Raw genomic sequence first — 19,720 nt, 5'->3', positions numbered from 1 at the left:
TCCTCCAGGTTGCTGCCATTTCAGGCTGCTCTGAGGACAAATAGACCTTTAAGTGCCACTTAACTACAGCACACAGGAGCAGCTGGCCCCGCATTCCACTCACCTCTCTTTGGGGCTTGCCTGGGAGGAAACGGATTCACGGCGGTTGAGAGGTGACCAGGCCCTGTTAAAATGGCAACGCGCCGCCTCTGGTCCAGCCACCAGCCCATAATAGCAGCTCCTGGCCCACCCAGCAGCTTGCATGTTGAGCACACGTGTGGCCACCCCCATGGGTGAGAACAGCAGGCACAACACAGCCACCAATGAATTATTTATTCCGTACATTGTTAGCACAGCAGAGAGAGTAACCGTGTCTCCAGGCTTCAATTAAAATATCAAGGCGCCTGCACCGTCTGCCCAGCCACATGCCCAGCTCCCACCAAAACTGGCAGGATAGCACCTCCTGGAAAGCTATAGCGCCCCCAAAGCCAGCTCTACTGCCCCCTCCTCTGCTTCCCAACGGCCAAGTCCTGTTTCAGCACCATGGACAGTAGCCTCCAGGCTCCTCTGGGGATCTGCCCCTGAGACACCCCAGCACACCTTTCAGGGCTCTAAAAGACCATTTAGTAAATCGATGACCTGAAAGAGCCTTTCCAGCTTCCCAAAGCGGCCCTGGGACAAGCCTTGGTGGGTTCTTAGCCTAACTCCCGTTCTCCATCCACTCCCAGCACACCCCACAATCCTACAGCACATGGCTGGAAGGCAGGAGTTCAAGGCCCTCACCTCAGCTCCTGCCCAGGCTCCTTGACAGCTCTAGGCAGGTCACACCACCTCCCTGGGCTCCAATTTTTTCACTGGGAAAATGCAAATGACGGTGGCCAGGCTGTGACCTCAGGGGTTGTCACAACCAATGGAAAGGGATTTTGACAAGGTAGAAATGTTGGCCATGCCAAAAGAGGGCTTTAATTTCATACGGGTGGGTTTCTTCAGCCTTCCCACCCCTATCCCAACCTGGAAAACCCTGATTCTAGGGCACAGGCTCAGGATAAAGAAAAAGCTGACAGATCCTTCAGGAGCTGGCTGGGTCACAAGCTAACTAGGTCACCCATGAGATTTAATTCAACAACCCCCGGACTAGAATATGAGGCCGAGTGAAATCAAAGTGGGCGAGCTGAAAAAGAGCAAGAAATTCCAAACACATGCCGCTGAGAACTGTGGAATGAGCAGAGGCTTCAGGGATAGGCAGTGCTGCAGGCCTCCACTGCTTTCTGGACAAGCTTCAGTTTCCTCACCTGTAGAATAGGGCCAGTGTGACAGACTTCCTAGCCAGTGACTTACATTAGATAACCTATGTGAAACTCCTGACACAGGGCCAGGGACATACATTCAACTATTCATTTTATGAAGCACCTATCAGGTTCCAGGCCCTAGAGATAGAGCAGACAAGAAAAGGGACACAACCGTGCCCTGTAGAGCTGACATCCAAGTGACCAATGCTGTTATCCATCAGGATGTCAGGAGAGGTGGCATTCAAGATGCGCCTTTGAAGCACAGGTAGAATTTCCAAAGAAAAAACAAATGTGGCGGGAAGGTATAATCCCATTAGGGAAATGTTTGGCAGTTTCTCCTAAATCTAATCATTCATGCAGCCAAAGAGCCAGCAATCATATCTACTCATATTTATATATATAATGTAAATGAGCACTAATGTCCACTAAAAGACATGTACGCAAATGTTCAGAAGAGCTTTATTCCTAATAGTCAAACACTGAATTCAGCCCAGATGTCCAGCAGCAGCAGAATGGGTAAATGAATGCTGAACTACACAAACAATGACACAGTGGAATAGTGCAGAGCAATGAAAAAGAGCAAATCATCAAAATACCCAACCACGTGGGGGAATCTCACAGATAATGTGAGTGAAAGAAGCCACACACAAAAGACTGACTGTATGACTCTGGTTGTATGAAGCTCAAAACCAGACAAAACTAATCGATGGGGGCTTCCCTGGTGGCGCAGTGGTGGAGAGTCCGCCTGCCGATGCAGGGGACACGGGTTCGTGCCCCGGTCCGGGAAGATCCCACATGCCGCAGAGCGGCTGGGCCCATGAGCCATGGCCGCTGAGCCTGTGCGTCCGGAGCCTGTGCTCCGCAACGGGAGAGGCCACAACCGTGAGAGGCCCGCGTACCTCAAAAAAAAAACGAATCTATGCTTTTAGAAATCAGGCTACTGATTAGCCTTGGGGAGGGAGGGATGTGGACTGGGAGGGGCTCAAGGGAATGTTCTAGGGAACTGAAAATGTTCTGTATCTTAATTTATAAAAGTTCATCAAGTAATGCCCCCGAAATTTGTGTACTTTACCATGTACAAGTTATACTTCAATTATTTTTTATGTAAAGAAAAGGTAGACAGAGCATTCTTCAGGGGCTGAGGGGACATCAGAAGCAGAGGTTAGCAGATTGGACATTGCAAGGGGTGTGGTCGGGGAATGACCCCGGGGAACTGGACTGGAGCTGGCAGGGGCTGGAGGGAGGGTTGGAGTTGAGGTGCACGAGATGGGTACCAAGGCAAGGCCACCCTGGGAGCCCTGGGGCTCCTGCCTCCTTCTCCCAGACCCCTCCTGCCATGCATCCCTCCTGCCTACAGCAAATGGTGCGAGTGAGGTCATCTCCCCTCCCTGCTGGACTGGCCCCCTGCCCACACCCTCCCTCAGCCACCATGCTGGATTGCAATCCTGGGGCTGAATTTCCTGGGCTTTGGGAGCTTTCCTCCTGAGGAGGAATCAAGTGAAGCCACAGTCCCCCAGCCTCAGGCCGGCAGAGTCCAGCTGGGCACCTCTCCCCACCCCTGTGCTCTATGCCCACGGCATCACGGAGGACACCTGATTCTGCCTCCTACGCTGCACCTGCCACATCCACCTTTCCACCCACCCCCAAAGGGAGCACCTGAACACCTGTCACTCCCAGGATAACGGCTCCAATTAGGTAGCGCCCTGCCACCTCCTGCTTCCCAGGACCCAGCACCCAGCACCCCAGCCTTCACTGCCACGACTCCTTGTGGAGGGAGAGCCCCCTGGACGTGCACAGACACGGCCGAGGAAGCGGCTCAGAAACCTCACACCCCACCAGCCACCAGTGAGACATGACATGAGCCCACTCGCTCCTCTGGGCAGCTCCTGAGCTGAGGCCCAGGGGCCAGCTCGGCCCTACCTCCCAAGATCCACTACACGAGGCTGCACGGGGGCCAAGTCTGAATCAGCCACAGGACCTCCTCTGGAGCCACGGCCCCGGCCACGGGGCGCCACCGAGTCCAGCCGTCACCCCTTTGCTGGCAAGAGTACAAGAAATTATAAACACACTTGCCCTTTGCCCCACGCGTGTCTGTAGGAATCCACCCTACAGACACCTGTGGAGTGGCCAATCACAAAATTACCCATCATGGCTCTTTGTAAAAGCACAAGATCAGAAACTACTAAGTGTCCGTCCTGAGGAGACAGGAAGCAGGCAGTCCTGGGGGCCACACAAAGCCCTTTCGCGCCGACAGAGGCGAACCCCAAGAGCACTGGGAGCTCACCCAGCAGCAGCTGCGGATGTGTGAAAATGGAGGGGGAGAACACACGTGTGCACACCCCCCCCACGTGCTGGTGAATGTTGCCTGGAGTGTGTGACACGGCAGCCACGCCCAGGCTGAGAGCTCTCTGGAAGGCACGCAGGGAGCGGTGGCTGCCTCCAGGAGAGGCTGGGGCTGGGGTACGTCCTCTGGCTCCTTTGAACACCCAGGGGAAGGTCTGATGCACTCACACAATAATGCTGTCACTGAAAAGGAGGCCGTGCCTAGGGTGCTCCAGGTCCCCCAGCGGCCAGACAAAAGGCTCATTCCGGAGAGAGAAGCAACTTTAAAGGAGACCCTGTCAAGTCCCCAAACACACACACCCTCCCTCCCCCACCACCAACTGAAATGCCTGAGGGAGGGGTCAGGACTCAAGGCCGGGAGAGCCCAGCACAGGCGGTGGGGGAGCCCCAGTCTGGTGTTGGGAGGCGAGAGGAGGGGGTCCTGGTCCAGGCTGAGCGCCCAGGCCCAGGTGGGAATGAGGGCAGGGAAGGCAGGTGAGAGGGCTACTCTCCTCTTATTGAGTTTGTTGTACTTTTCTAATTGATTTTGTCACGGGGATACTTAGGACCATCTTAGAAACCACTTAAGCAATTTAAAATAATCAAAGTACTTAGAAGGCACTTAACGTTTCCTCACACTTCAGGCTTCCCATAAACCCCTTCCAGCTGCGACCCAAGGCCATCCTGCTGTCAAGAGCGACCCCTGTGGGGAAGGCGGCAGCCTGGTCAGGCCCAGCTCCTGCAGCCCCAGGCAGGTGGGAGAGCCAGGCCCCCACAAGCACACTAGGCTCTCTCTCTCTTCTCTTCTTTTCTCTTCTCTTCTCCTCTCTTCTCTTTTCTCTCTCTCTCTCTCTCTCTCTCTCCCTCTCCCTCTCTCCCCCCTCTCTCTCCCTCTCTCTCTCTCTCCCTCTCTCCCTCTCTCCCTCTCTCTCTCTCTCTCTCTCTCTCTCTCTCTCTTTCTCACCACCAGGCCATGGGATGCAGATCCCTCTGCCTGGAATGCCCTCCTTGCCCACCAGCACGCCCCTCGACTTAGCTAATTGTGTCCTGGCTGGTGAGCCTCAGCTAGTTGTCCTCTTACAGGAAGCCTTCCCTGATACCTCCCCCCAAGGCGGGTTAGAGGTCCCCCCTCACCCACCCCCAGGGCATCTTGTCCACCCCCATTAGAGCACTCATGTCATTGTCATTGAATTACTGCCCCATTCAACTCCCAAGCTGAGGGTCCTTGGCCCAGACTCCGTGTTTCTAAAGCATGGCACAGTCTGCACAAACCAGGGGGCCCTGATGTTTGTTAAGCAAAATAATGAATCCAAGCATGATTTCACAGATGGCGTCAAAGAGGACATCCCTCCTCTGAATGAAGCCAGAGCCCAGCCAGGCTGCGGCCACCCTGGAGACACCACAGGCTATACCCTAGGGAGTAAAGGCCAGCCCTGGCTGAGTCTTCACCATCACTGTCATCCCCATTTTATAGATTAGGGTATCCTAGCTCAGAGAGATCTAGCAACTGGTCCAAAGCCACACAGCAAGTCTGTGGCAGAGCCAGGAGGGGCACCTCCAAATGCAGGTCCAAGAAGCTCCCGGGGACTTGATGAAATAAGACTCCACACCATGACTGTCTCCTTAGCAAGGCTGGCTTAGGCTCAGGCACCCCAGGAACACCTGTGTTAACAAGCCCCTGGGGATCCCAGTGGTGAGGCAGGTTTGGAAACCAGTGCCCTGACACAGAATGTGGGGAGCAACATGGCAGCCTCTGGGAGAGTTCAGGAAGTTTATTCCCCATGAGTCTGCAATTCCGCTCCTGGGTGTGACCCAGGAGAAACTCTCCAAGAGCACAAGGAGATGTTGGCAAGGATGGTTACACAGAACGATCTTCAGGGAACCTGCCTAGGTGACCACACAGAATGGACAGTAATCGCACTGGGCACTGTTGCAGTGGAGAGCTACCCAGAAAAGGAAAGGAAAAAAGAAAACCGCAGAGCAATGTGACACTGAGCACCTGCAGAACACACACAGTGTGATCCTGTGTCTATCACGCGTACAACAGGCAAAACAGAACTAAGTATTATTTATGGAGAGATATATGTATATATATATATATATATATATATATATATATATATATATACACTTTTTTTTCCCCAAGTGCACAGGAATTAAAGGAATTAAAAACAACCCATACAGGACAGTGCTGGGGCCATCTCTGTGGGGGTAAGAAAAGGAGTGGGATGAGGATACGCAAGCAGGGGCCTCTGATTATATTTGCAATGTTTTCTTTTTTAAAAAGAAAACAAGTTTTGACACAATTAGAGTAAAAATATCAATATTTGACCAAGCCAGGGGGTGGTTACAAGGGCAGTTCATTATATTATTCTCTATAATTTTCCATGTGCTTGAAAGAGTGCATTATTAAAATATATGATGCCCGGTGAACGAAGGAAACCCCTTCCCATCAGACCCACATAGGAGATGCCATTCATCTTTAGTAAAATAAAAGGCTCTTTGTGAGAGCTGGGTGCACCCCACTTCCCTGCACCCCACCTTCCGTAGGTCTCTCTGAACTGAGCTGACGGTGGAAGCCACGCCCCTCACAGCCCCACCCCCCCAGGCCTAAACTTCAAATGTCTCCCACCTGGAATTCACTCCTAAGGGTTAAGCTTTGCCCTCTTCCTGCCCCCCTGGGGTGGGGGCCACATTGGATTCCCTGGCAGCTTCCAGAACCTGAGGCTGGAAGGGGGGAGGCTGCTCAGCCTGGGAGGAAGCTGCACTGAACACAGACGCCCCCTGCCGCCTGCAGCCCTGGCAGAGGTTAATGCAGCCCTGTCCTCTCCCCTAAACCACAGCCCCAGGGGGATGGAGAATGAGGTAAGAGCTGACTCTCTTTGCTCTGCAGCCCTAAATGGAGACATGGAGGACCATCAGGACACCTCTCCATTCTGCCCAGGGCTGGGGTGGGACCCAGGGGGCTCCCACCCTCCAGACAGTTCAGCTGTGATGAGTTTAAAATTTCCCCGGGCCCCGGGCCTGGTGGCACCCTCACTGTCCCTGCGCTGGGCCAGGGCTGAGCAGAGCACAGGCCTCCTGGTCACCCTGGGGCACCTCTCAGCAGACCCCAGGGAGAAAGGGAGGCCCGGGGAGGACGGAGGTCCAGGAATGAGGGATGAAAGGAGGGGGCGGGGAGAGCAGCGCATGAACACAGGGCGCCGCAACTACTGTCCTTGAGCACCTCTGGACACGAGGCCCTGTGCTGGCCATCTACATCGTCCCATTTAACCCTCACAACCACCCTCTCCATTTCACAGACCAGAAACTGGGCTCAGAGAGGTTACGTGACCTGCCCAAGGTCACAGAGCAGTACGTGTCAGAGCCGGGATTTTCCCTTTTTGAAGCAGGTCCACACCCCTGGCCTGGTCTCCCCACAGCCCTGGGAAGGACACAGAGCCAGCCCTTGTCACTCCATGGGCGAGCAAAGTGGAGCCCAGAGCAGCATCAAGGTGTGCCCGCTGCCAGGCCATACCTCCAAGGAAATTTCTGGAGCTCTGTGGGAGGCAACCTGAGTCAGGAGTGGGGGCCTGGGTGGGTTGGGCGCCCACTAGGAAGTGCTCAGCGCTGAGATGCCAACGACCGAAATGCAGGTGTGAGGCAGGTGGGTGTCCAGAGTGGGCACGAGGCTGGGGGGTGCCCGGCCAGGAGCAGGTGGGCTTGGCAGCCACTTTACATCCTACCTGAACCACGGGGCCCCGGGATGAGGCTGCCCCAGGTCACCCGGGGAGAGACCCAGACAGAGCCAGAGAGAGTCCAAAAGGGACCAGGAGGAAGAGAGAGATGGGGGAGGCCATGAGAGGGAAACAAAGCTGCAGAGCGAGACAGAATGAGTCAGAGGACTGGGGACACATGTACAGAGAAAGAGGGCCTCAGACTAAGGGTGTCCCTGCTCCCCTCCCCCAACAGAGCTTCCGGCCAGGACTCTCCACGGCAGCCCCAGCACCAGCACCAGGAGGCGAGGCCTGGGCCTGCATCTCATCACCTCGCCCCGGCCCAGGCCCCCTGAGCAGGTGGCAAGTGAAAAGGTCAATTGGAATATAAAGCAGAATTTTCCTTCTTTTCATTTCCAACATGTCTTGGTCATAAAAATGCTAGTTTAATAATTCGGGGGCAACCGAAAAATACACAGTTCAAACCAGGCTGGGCAGGGGGAAGTAAAGTGGGCTTAGCCCTGCGGCCTGTGAGCCCCACCCATGCGGCAGGCACAGCTCCCTCGTCCAACTCTTTGTCCCAAGGATGGCAGGCTCCCCGATTTGTTTTTCTGTCTGTATCCAGGCCGGGCACCAAGAGAGGTCCAACCCAGTCCTGCCCTCAACGTGCTCGTGAACTTTGGGGAGACCCAAGAATGCCACACGAGAAACCCCATGTACCCCAGGATTTCAGACCTTGGAGGGTCAGGAAAGTCTTGGATGTTGAGTCAGGGCTTGGAGGAGGAGCCTGACTCTCCCCGTCAGGCATCAGGGAGGACATTCCAGGAGGAGGGCATGGCCCAGGCAAAGGCGGGGAGGCAGGCTTTGGAAAGCACGGCCCACGATCAAGGAAGGCTATGGGTGGTCAGCCTTAACCCTGAGGAGTAAGCTCGCCGCTCCTTCTGCAGGAAAGGCTCCAGGTAAAGGACCGGGGTCAGAGCCCACCTGATCCAACGCCCTCGGCTCATAGAGAGGGCAGCCATCCCACCCAAGGTCACACAGTGAATCAGCAGCAGAGCCAGGCCCAGAGCGCAGGTCCCTAAGCTATGGGAGACTTCTGGTAAGGGGACCCTCAGCCCTCCCCAAGGGGGGAGCCGGAGATCACCCTACCATCCCCCACACCCAACTGGGAGGGTCGGGAGGACCCCAGGACCGTCACACAGGGGGACTCGGGTACACTCACCAGAGTCATTCCTCTGCCCAAAGCCAGCGACCTGCCCCTCCGCCCCACAGAGCCCCCCACCCTTCATGGCCCAGACCACACGCCTCCTCAAAGGCCCCTTGGATACTCTGTCAGCAAGAGATGAGGACAAATATTATTGAACCTACTGTGCGCCCAGCCTGCCACCCGCTCCCCGTTCTTATCATTCTGCATCCACACCCTGAAAGGTGCATGTGATTCTGCCCATTTTATAGATGAGATGGTGAGGTCCAGAGAGGCCCAGTGATCTGGGGCCAGGATCTGAGTGACCTACTGTGTGGCTGCCTCCAAGGCCGTTGCTCTGGGCTGCCCCCCCCATGGCCAGGCACTCAGCCAATATCCAGAGTCCCATGCCAGGCACTGCCCTGAGCTCTTTCTCTGTATTCCTCATGTAATCCTCACAAGGCCCTATGAGGTGGGGGCTACAAGGGTCCCCAATTTTACAGACAAGGAAACTGAGGCACAGAGAGGGGCCTCCCAGGTAATAAATGGCAGAGCAGGGGTATGAACCAGGCCATCTGGCCCAGGGCCCATGCTTTGACCACTGAAAGCTACTGCCCCTCAGGGTCCCCGTCTGCCTCCCTCCTGTCTCCAGCTCTGTTCATCCTCAGGTCAGGGAGCGGGGAGCAGGGAAGTGAAGGGGGAGGAGTTAGAAGAGGTACAGGGGGCTTGGGAGGGGGAGGCCAGAGGCCAGCAGGGGGAGAGCCAGGAGAAAGAACTAGCCTCTCACATGGGCTCTACCCTTACATCTTCTCCCCATCACCTCTGTGGCTTCACAAGGACTGGTCAAGAACCACCTACGTATTTTACAGGTGAGGAAACTGAAGGCCTGAGAGGCCCAGTGACTTGCCCAAGGTCACCAGAATCCTGGTAGCCCTCCTCTCCCAATACCCTTTGCAGCTAGAAGGAGCAGATGTGGGTTTTGGAGCCCCCTTGGTCCTCCTCCCCCTGGCCCCAGGGCTGTCTGGGTCCTCCCTCTTGAGCTCCTGGGTCAAGTCATCAACCAAGCACAGTCCTGCCCCAGGGCCTTTGCACTTGCTGTTCCCTCTACCCGGAAAACTCTTCCTCCAGATATTCATAGGGCGACCTCCTTCACTCGACACAAGTTTATGCACAAATGTCCCCCTTCAAAAAGTCCACCTCCAACCATCCTAAGTTGGCACCCCCACCCCCATGGCTTTCTAGCCACCTCCTTGCTTTGTCCTACAAGGAACTGCTCTCCCGTGACAATTATACATTTATGTGTTTTACCTGTTCACTGCCTGCCTTCCCTTCAAACGTGGAAGCCCACGAGGGCCAGGCCTCCATCTGCTTTGTTGCCTGCTTTATAAAGTTGCTTAGCATGGCGGTTCTCCACCTGGGGTTGCACGTGAGTATCACCTGGGGAGCCCAGGCCCCATCTCACATCAATTAAATCCAAAATCCTTGGGTGGGCTCGGATACCCAGGAATTTTAAACTCCCCAGCTGATTCCAGTGTGTAGCCAGTTGGAGGCCACAGCTCTAGCAGAGCGAGGCCCGGAGAAGATGTTCAATACACACTTGGTGAGTGAGTGAATGAATGGATTCTTACAGATGGGCCAACCAAGGTCCAGGTGGGGGACAGCGAGCCAGAAACCAGAAGCTCAGCCCCACCTCGGCCCCTCCACAATGTCACACACCTTGCCCAGGGGCCCTGTCAGCCCTACCCAGGCTCCAGGAGCCCACCAGGCCTCCCTCCAGGGCATCTCCAGGAAGTCTACCCAGAGGCCCCCCAAAGGCCTCCATTCTCTCCTTTTCGTTCCCGGTAATGAGCCTGTTTGCCAGTCCAGTGATCAGAGCTGAAACCCTCTTGCTTCCACTCCCAAACTTCCCATGTCCAGAGAGGTCCTGCAACCCAAAGGTACACATCAGAGGAAGTGGGCTTGAGAGGGCTGCGGGGTGGGCGGGGGCACTCGCTGGAGAAGCCCAGATGGGACGGGAATACCGGGACACCGAGGAGGACTCAGAGCATCCATCCAGCAGCCAGCTGAGCCTCCCAGCAGGTGTGCAGATACAGACCCAGCCCCAGGGTTCCTCACCACTGGAGGCCCAGGAATCCAACGCTCCCCAGGTGACTATGATGAGCTGCCAGGCTTGAGAACCACCAGGCGATGCAACCTGTACCCCAGTGCCCCACCCACAGGGAAGCACTTGCTGGGAGCACAGAGAGAATTGGCAACTCAGTGGTCAGGGCTGTTCCCCTCCCCTCACCTCCCTCCCCACTCTGTTTAGATGCTGGCCTGACCCTGGGTCTTGAGGCCCCCTCCCCAGACTCCCACCACAAAGGGACACCTAGGGTTTGGGGGAAAGAGAAATGCTGTAAAAGCAGAGGGAGGGCTGTGTGGTCCTCACCTCAGGAGAACAGGCCCTGACAGTCACCCTCAGCAAGACCACTTCCTACACCTCCTTCGCTCCTCCCCGACCCCCTCGGCTGCCCAGCACTTCACACCTTAATGTCTATCCATCCTGTTCTCATAACACCAGCCTCCCCTAAGCACCCACTAAAGGCTCTGCATACTTTTTTTTTTTTTTTTTTTTTTTTTTTTGCGGTACTTGGGCCTCTCACTGTTGTGGCCTCTCCCGTTGCGGAGCACAGGCTCCAGACGCACAGGCTCAGCGGCCATGGCTCACGGGCCCAGCCGCTCCGCGGCATATGGGATCTTCCCAGACCGGGGCACGAACCCGTGTCCCCTGCATCGGCAGGCAGACTCTCAACCACTGCGCCACCAGGGAAGCCCAAGGCTTTGCATACTTTATCACTGCTGCCAAATGAGTATCATCACACTCCTTTTTACAGATACAGAAACTGAGGCTCAGAAAGGCCACACAGTGAGTATTGGGCCAGATCTCACCCAAGACTATCTGATGACCAAGAGAAAGGAGAGCAGAGCGGTGAAAAGGGTAGATTCAGGGTCAAACAGCCTGGGTTCATATCCCAGCTCCACCACTTACTAGCTGTGTGACCTTGGGGAATTTGCTTAGCTTCTCTGAGCCTCAGTTCTCCGTCTGTAAAATGGGGACAACCGCTGTACACCTACCCCTGGGGGTTGCTGTGAGGACTGGGGCAGACCCTGGCACAGGATACATGCCATGTAAATGCTGTGATTATTTTACCCCAACGATCTCTTCAGGAGGGTCCCTCATTCACCCCCGAACATTTACTGAGTGAGCCTTGTTGGGACAAATCTCTAATAACAGCCAACAGTGGGACATGGGGATACCCTTTAACGGGGAACAAAGCATTAAGTGAAAAGAACTCTGTAAGTCAGCAAGGGGCTGGAGGTATTTGGGAGGAGGAAACAGGTGGCCCAGGGGTCACCAAAGTGGTGGGCACTGGTAGCCAGTGGCTGGACCCCATGGTAAAGTGAGCTTACCTACACTTATCCCCACAGCCAGGAGCTCATGCAGGCTCTGCAGACGGGGGCCACCCTGCTGTCATCGCAGAGTTTGGGGAGACATGGGGGCTGCAAATGTCTCACTCTCCATGAGTCCCTTCAGCCATGATTTCCTGAGGGCCCCCCATGGACCTGGCATCTGTTGGGGTCCTATAGGCGCAACTTAGAGGCCAGCAGGGGTCAGCTGATGGTCTCTGTCTCATCTACTTAATTCCAAGGGCATAGCTCAAGAGCAGTGCTAGACAATATGTAAATGAACAGGCATGGCTGCGCTCCCATAAAACTTTACAGACACTGAAATTTGAATTTCATATAATTTTCCTGTGTCATGACATATTGCTTTTAATTTTTTTTCAACCATTTAAAACACGGAGACCATTCTTAGCTCATGGGCCATACAAAAACAGGCAGCAGGCCAGAGGGGAAGCCAAGAGAAACAAGAAAACAAAGAAAGAAATACAGACATGACTACAAACTGTGGTGAGGGTCATGAAGGGGAAGATGGGAAAATAATATAGAATAACTGGGGGATGGAGGGTGTTTCTCTGAAGAGGGTCCACTTAAACTTTAGGTTGAATGAGAAGGATGCAGCCTCAAAGAGTAGGAGGAGAACATTCCAATAGAGACGGGACAGCAGGTACAAAGGCCCTGTGGTGGGCAAACAGCGCAGTGTCTTCAAGGAACATAAAGAAAACAGTAGGACTGGTATGGAGTGCACCCAGGAGAGGCAAAACGATGTGGTCAGGGCACCAGGTAGCACAGGGCCTGTCAGACTGGCAAGCATCTTGGAAGTTTGCGTTTTAATCTAAGAGCAACGCAAAGTCAAGAACAAGTTTAAGCAGGGTGGGGAGCAGGTTGGATTTGGCTTTTAGCAAGATCGCTCTGTTAGCTGAGCAAAGGTTGGGCTGTGGAAAGGCCTGTCTGGAAGCAGGGAGAGGAGAGAGGTTTCTGCCGGATCCGGGTGAGAGCACACAAGGTGGGGGTTGAGGAGACTCCAGCACAAGGACATGTCCTAAAGGAGAGCCTGCAGGATTTGCAGATGGTAGAAAGGCAGAGGTCAAAAATGCCACCAAGTTTCTTGGCCTGGGCGCTGCAGGGAAGGAGCTGTCTTCAAGGAAGACAGGCAGGCTGTGGGAGAGTGGGTGGACCCTCTTGAAAGCTCCTCCTGGTTGTGCAGTGAAAACACTTTCAAGACAGGAAAGCCACATCCTCAACAGAACATGGGGTATCAGCTGAGCCACAAAGGTTCCCCAGGAGCCCTGGGCCTGGCACTGAGGGGCAGACAAGCCAAGCACCTGGCAGACAGCTTTCTCTAAAAAGCACCACAAACCCTTACAGCACTCACAGACCCGCGAAGGGCAAGCCTTCACAGGCCAGGCTGACGTGGCACAGAGAGCCAATGTCGCCCACCAGTGTCCCTGGCCCGGCCTCTCCTAGGAAGCTGGGCACCTGCCCTCCACCTGCTGGCTGGCATCCCCTCTCCCACCTGCCCCTTCCTGCCCTCCCACCACTCCACCCCAGTCTTAGTGCTCAAACCCCACTGTAGTGACAGCCAGAAAATCCTCATTACCTGCAAGTTAAGTTGGCCACTCAGTCTCCACACCACAGGGAGACACCTGAGGCCCAGCAGATGGTCGGTCCTCTCCAGGATCAGCCTCAAAGGTCACCATCTGTCCCTGCCCACCCGGTCCAGCCTCTTCCACATCAACAGAGTCTCTCATGCTGACTTAAGGCCCAGCTACAAGCTGTGCAGTGACATTTCCTGCAGGCTGACTGTGTGCCAGGCACCAGGCTAGGCCTTTTCTGGACATTAACCCTTAATTCCCACACCAGGCTTAGGAGACCACTGTCATCCCCATTTTACAAAGGAGGAAACCGACGCACAAACAGGCTAAACGATTTGCCAAGGTGGCGAAAGCTGTCTGGCTCCAGTCTCCAGATTCTTAACCACCATGCTAGGCCATATTCCCATCTTCAAGCCTCAGTTTTTGTTGTTGTTGTTGTTGTTTTTCTCCACTGCAAAATTAATGAGGGACTCAATGCAATGATTTCTGGATCCTCCTGAGCTCTTACAGGTCAAGGATTTGAAAACTGTTTCCTTCCAGGGCACTTACTATGTTCTTTTTCCCCCCAACAATAACTGCTCTCAGGAAAAGACCTTACTGGCTCGTTCATACTATGGTGTAAGTGACTGGTATGGTGAGTAGATATGGTGGATATGGTGAGGTAACTCTGGTGGCACAGCGATTCAAACCCAGATCTGACTGGCTTCAGAACCTGGGCTGTCCCCACAACATAGTATTGTAGAGGCCACATCCTCTGCGTTAGGCTCCCCTCTGAAAAGTATTCTTTACCTCCATCAATATTCCCTTAACTAGGAGAATGGAGCCAAAATGAAGATGAAAGAGTGCGTGAGAACAGGGGAGTAAAGGATATAAGCTGTCAGACCCACAACTTCCCAAAGTCAGGGCTTCTGATCCCTAATGAAGGCCTGGGTTTGAGGCCCACTTCCAACCCAGTTGCTTTGGGCAGGCAGTCTGGAAGGAGTCAGTTCTGGGAGCTGGGACCTGACTCCCAGCCCTGGCCCGTCCCTTAATCAGGGCTCAGTTTCCACAACTGTACGACAGGAAGTTGGCCCCTCCCAGCTCTGGCAGGTGTGAGTTTTGCTCATACCCTGGCCTTGACGGAACCCCATCAGCATTCTCCAGGCAGGAAATTACCCCTCGTGCCCCCAAACTCAGAGCTCCTCTCTAAGCTTTGCACAGGAAATCCACCTCCCGGAGGAAAGAGAGCTGTAATCACAGCCTCTGGGGGAAGTTCCCAGCAGACCCCACTAATAGCCTTGGCAGGGAGCGGGGCTGGGGCGCAGCGATGCCCTTTGAAACAGACACCTGACACCGCAGCTCCCCTGACCCCCAAGATGCCCCTCCCTCATCCTTCCCTGCCTGAAGCTCTGCACCTGACCTCCCTCCTCAAAGTTCAACCTTTTTTTCTCTGTAAATAGCTTTTCAGTTTCTGGCCCAGCCTCTTATTTCTACCAGTTTAATTATTGAGGAGCCCTCTTGTCGCCAGCCTGGAACATTAATGCTGTTAAAAGGGACCCAGGGACTTTGGACCATAGCCAGCTGTCTCCTTCTGGCTCTCTCCCCATCTCCCCCACCGCCCGTCCCCTTTCCTTTCCCAACAGGCCCCTTCCGTCCCCCTTCCTTCCCCCCCGCAAGGCCTCTACCTCCCAGTCCCATCTTGCTCTCTGTGTAGGACAAAACCCAGGCCACGCCACATTCATATGTGACCAGATGGGCAGCGGAAGAGCCCTCGGCTGGTGAGGCCCTTTGGCCCCAGACCCCTTCACCCCACCAGCGACCTCCCCCATCCTGGGAGAGGTCAGCACAGCAGTCACAGCCCGCTGCTGTGTGGGGCTTCCAAGAACCCGCTTCAAGGACTAATGCTGACAGCGACCTTTCTTAGAGCCTTGGCCATGTGTCTGGTGACACCTCTCAGCTCCTTTCATCTTTTCCACCTCCCTATAAAGTGCATACTGGTTCCCCTCTGGGACATGGTGGGGAAGGACCCTTACCAATGTCATAGCCCCAAGGGCCCAATCACGTTGTTTTATCATCTTTATAAAACACTTTTTAAAACACCCAGACTCACCAAGGTGTTTAATACAAAGCTCAGAAAAGGACACTGCAGCAGCCCCGCCTGTAGTCTGGTCTTCTCAAAGGCTGGGGGACTGTGCCCCACTCAGATAGGATGACAGCTGCTGACCCAGGTCACCTCACCTCCCAAGCCCAGGGAAGGCAGGCTGAATTGATGACACAGCTCCCCGAAGCCACCACTAGGCCCTGGGACCACAGAGCCTTGCTCCCCCTCCCCTCTGGGTCTCTACTCCTCACTGCAGAATTGGGCAGGTGGAGGGACTGGACCAGTTTCCCATTCCCCAACCATCCCACCAAGACCACGAGCAACACTGCTCCCCAGAGGTTGTTCAAATTGCCCACTACAAAGGCAAAGTCTCCTTCAAGTCTCCGGCTTCAGCGTGATTTTGCAACCTTCAGAATGCATCCGTTTGTTTTTAAATTAAAATAGTGTTTTCATCTGGATCATCAAGCAAAACCAACACTACAGGAAGAAGGCCCCAAGGCAAGGACTGCACAGCACGCGTGGCCCAGACCAGCCTATGGCAAAGTTCCAACCCCGCCCCTGCTGTGACAGGACAACTCCAACCACCTTTCTTTCCCACCTACCCCCGCAGCCAACACAGGGACATTCGCACCATTCATCCCCACTTCTACCCCGGCCCCCAGAAATGCCCCCCAAGTACTGATGCATCATGGGATTGGGCAAACGTGTTCCAGAAAGGGTCCAGGAGACACGGCTCCAGCCTCAGCACTTCCCATCCTGCATGAGGCCAAACAGCCTCTCTCTGTCCACTCCCTAACTCTGGAGCCTTTGAGGAGACAAGGGGCCGATTCCAGAGGCCAAGAATCTAACACCAGAGTGAAGAAGGGACCCAGAGGCTCCCTTTGTGCCTCCCTTCCTCCTCCCTCACCCTCTTCTCTCTCCCTCTCTCTGTCTCTCTGTCTCTCTGTCTCTCTCTCTCACACACACACACACACACACACACACATGCACACACAGCAAACGAGGAGGCTCCCAGAGAGAAGCAGGCACATAATTATTGGTAAAATGCTTGTAATGTTTTTCTCTCTACCCAGTAGCTTTCAGTAGTTTTAGCAGCTTAGCGAAGCACTTGGCTCCAATTGAATTGCAAATCAGCAGCTCCTGCCCCAGGAAGAGAGGAAGGGAGGTGGCAAAGAGGGGGCAGGGAGGAATTCCAGAAGGAAAGGGAGAAAGGTGTGCAAGGAAGAGGGGCAGAAGGAACGTAATGAGCCAGGGAAGCTAAGTTCAGGGCCAAGGGCACCAGAAACAGGGACTGCCCGCTCCTCCAGGCCTCCTCCCGTCCTCATCTCCGTTCACTGCGGGCTCAGTAGCCAAAAAATCATCCAAAAAATCAGGACACGTCTTCTAACTATAATCTTGAGGTGGAGCGGGAGGGCCATGCGGGGCTTTCTCAACTACCCAGGAGAAAAACAGATCTTTCTTGGCAACTGCAATTATTGAAAAACAATGTCAAAACAAAAGTCTTGCTTTTTCTCCCTGGCAATCTCCAACATTCACATCCCCATTCTATGCTTATCTTTTAAACTGTCTACCTTTCTATCTACCTAAATTTCAATTCGTCCATCTGTCTGGGCTTTTTATATTTCTGTCTGCCCATCTCCTCCTCCCTTCTGTTGTTCGCCAGTACTTCCTTTCCCCTCCCGGTTCAGAATTCCCCGCAGAGGAGCGGAGTTGATCCAGGAGCTGCCTGCCGCAGGTGCTGTTTCAGCACCACGGTCAGCACCACGGAGCTGGGTCCCTCCTCACCACAGGTCGGCCCCAAATTCTCAGATATTGCTCGGGGTGCTGGGAAACACACTCTCTCCCTCGGATTCAGGAGGAGAAGAAGAGAAAGGAGCTGGGCAGGCACTAACCTTGAAGAGGCGAAGGATGTTGGCCACCATGATGGAGACCGAACTCCCTGAAGCACCGATGACACCCACCACGCGCTCAGGTTTAGTGATGATGGGCGGGCCGCCGCTGCCACAGCGGACCTCCGTGCCATCCTTCTCAATGAGCGCCTGCACAAAGGTCAGCGACTGCTCCAGGGCATGGGTGTCCCTGGAGCAGGTGTCCAGTATGCGGGCGCCCAACGTGATGTTGGGCAGCAGGTCCGGGTCATTGTTAATGCGATCTAGAGCAAAGAGCATGGCCTCCAGCCGGTGGATGCCCTTTTCCTTCTTGAGTTCTCCGCAGGCCTTGCCCTCTGAGCCCCGGCCGTGCACCGGGAACAGGCCTCCCAGAGTGATGTCACCATCTATGCGGATGGAATTCATTTGAGGGTGGCTTTTGGGCTTCCCCAGGGAGGAAGGCACCCAGGGCCCAGACAGGCTGAGGAGCAGGCAAAGGAGCAGCCGGGCCCACCACCAGCCCCAGCCCCTCTTCCCAGGCATCTCGGAAATCCCTAGAGACCCATGAATGGCAGGCCTCCCTCCTAGCCGTGTGGGCCCCTGGCCCACAGCCTGGGGGAGCAGGGGCAGGGCAGCCCCCACAAGTCTCTCCAGCGCAGCTTCAGCAGCAGGGCGGCTGATGGCAGCCAACAGGCTGAACCATGCTGGTGGTCCTCGCCCCGCAGGCAATGCTCAGTTACGGGCACAGGCCATGCTCCCAGACAGCAGGGAGTGCCTGGGGTGCAGCAAAGCTCTGGGCTTGGTCCCCACGTCCTGCAGGCCTGTCTTTGGTGGATGACTGTGAAAGGAGGAGAGTGCTCCTAGCTTGGCAGATCTTGGCATCAAGGAGAAAACAGCTCCAATGCTCTCCTCTTACCAACCTTAAAGAGAGAGAGAGAGAGAGAATCAAAGAGAAGCCCAAAGAAGACATTAGCAATTCGGATCTCTCATCAGGAGCCTGAGAGCAGGAGATGCTGGAGGTTATAGCCAAAGACCACAAATCTCCTGAACTTGGTTTCCTCCCAGCTGCTGCTCAACTTTGGTCCAAATGGGAGAACTTGAGGCAGAAATGGGGTGGTGTTTGAAGATTTCTTAAGGGCTGTGCCCACTACCATCAGACCTGAGGCCTCAGAGAGCACTCTCCCCAGGCAACAGCCTGGGAGACTTGGGCAGAAGAGAGGCCCCTCTCAACACTCACCCACAGGAAGGAGCAGGCAGAAACCGGTCCCACAGGGCACAGCCCATTTCAGAGATGAGGAAACCAAGGCCCAGAGCAGGAGAGCACCTGACCCGAGTCACACAGGAGGAGAGCAGCAGAACACTGCCTGGAACCCAGCTTTCCGGCTCCCAGCTCTGGAACCAGACACACTCGGGCTCCTTGAGGACTCAGAGACAAGGAAAGCCAACAAGTCCCCAGGAGAAAAAGTCTGGCTGAGAGCTGCTCAGCCTGAAGGCCAGGGAGAAGCTGGGGCTGCCAGGGTTTGGGGTTCTCCTGCTGAATTGGGGAGGGCTAGGTGAACCCTCCCATTTCCACCCCAGCTGCCCCTGCCCCGGCCTGCGGCAGCCAGGGGTGGGGTGGGGGTGTGGTCAACCCAACTGAGGCTCATTTTCTCTTGCTGGGCCTCCCTCCCCTCCCCTCCCCCTCTCTAAGGGTCTTTCTCTCTTAGTTTCTCTTTGCTCCTTCTCTCTTCCCCACTTCCTCCCTCTGAGAGTGGGGCTTGGGTTCTGGCCTGAGCGAGTGCACATTACGATGATGATCGCCATTATTATTGTTGTTGTGATTAAATATTTATCTGCAAGGGTGGAGAGAGTACCAGCTCTTCCTCATTCTCATGGCTAATTTGGGCTAATTTCCCTAGGACTTCCTTGTGTGGGCCCAGCCTTCCCTTACCACCAGCAACCTCCCTCCCCTCGACTCAGGAGGCCCCAGGGAGAAAGGTGGAAAGCTGAGCCAGGGCTTGGCTAGGGGGCGACCCCAAGGCCCCCTTCCCCATGGGTTTGTCAAATGAAGACCAGTAGCCACTCACCCGTTCTGTGCCTTAGTTTCCCTAGCCATTTGGAAGAAGAGTTTATGTTTGGGTTGGGAGGTGTCCCTGGAAATATGGTCCCTCTATCAAGACCAAGTCTCAGAACCACCCATCCCCCACCCCACAGAGGCCCTGACTGCTCCAGGTCTGCACAAGGGGTAGAGGAGGAGAGGGGGCACACCCCAGGATCCAGCCTCAGCTC

At 54.9% G+C, this 19,720-nt stretch overlaps 1 protein-coding gene across 2 annotated transcripts in view; it reads right to left on the bottom strand.

The window, feature by feature from the left end:
* The window catches only part of GRM4 (glutamate metabotropic receptor 4), a 102,082-nt gene extending 84,087 nt beyond the window's left edge, over positions 1-17,995 (bottom strand). For both annotated transcript variants that reach the window (XM_060109691.1, XM_060109692.1), the window contains exon 1: positions 17,477-17,995. In XM_060109691.1, the coding sequence (XP_059965674.1) occupies positions 17,477-17,995 (519 nt within the window). The remainder of the gene's footprint in view (positions 1-17,476) is intronic.
* Positions 17,996-19,720: the final 1,725 nt, after the last annotated feature.

This window comes from Mesoplodon densirostris, chromosome 10 (genome assembly GCF_025265405.1).
Source record: "Mesoplodon densirostris isolate mMesDen1 chromosome 10, mMesDen1 primary haplotype, whole genome shotgun sequence".
NCBI classification, from domain to species: Eukaryota; Metazoa; Chordata; class Mammalia; order Artiodactyla; family Ziphiidae; genus Mesoplodon; species Mesoplodon densirostris.
Note: the sequence above shows the minus strand (reverse complement) of the source record. Positions and strands in the feature narration are given on the sequence as shown.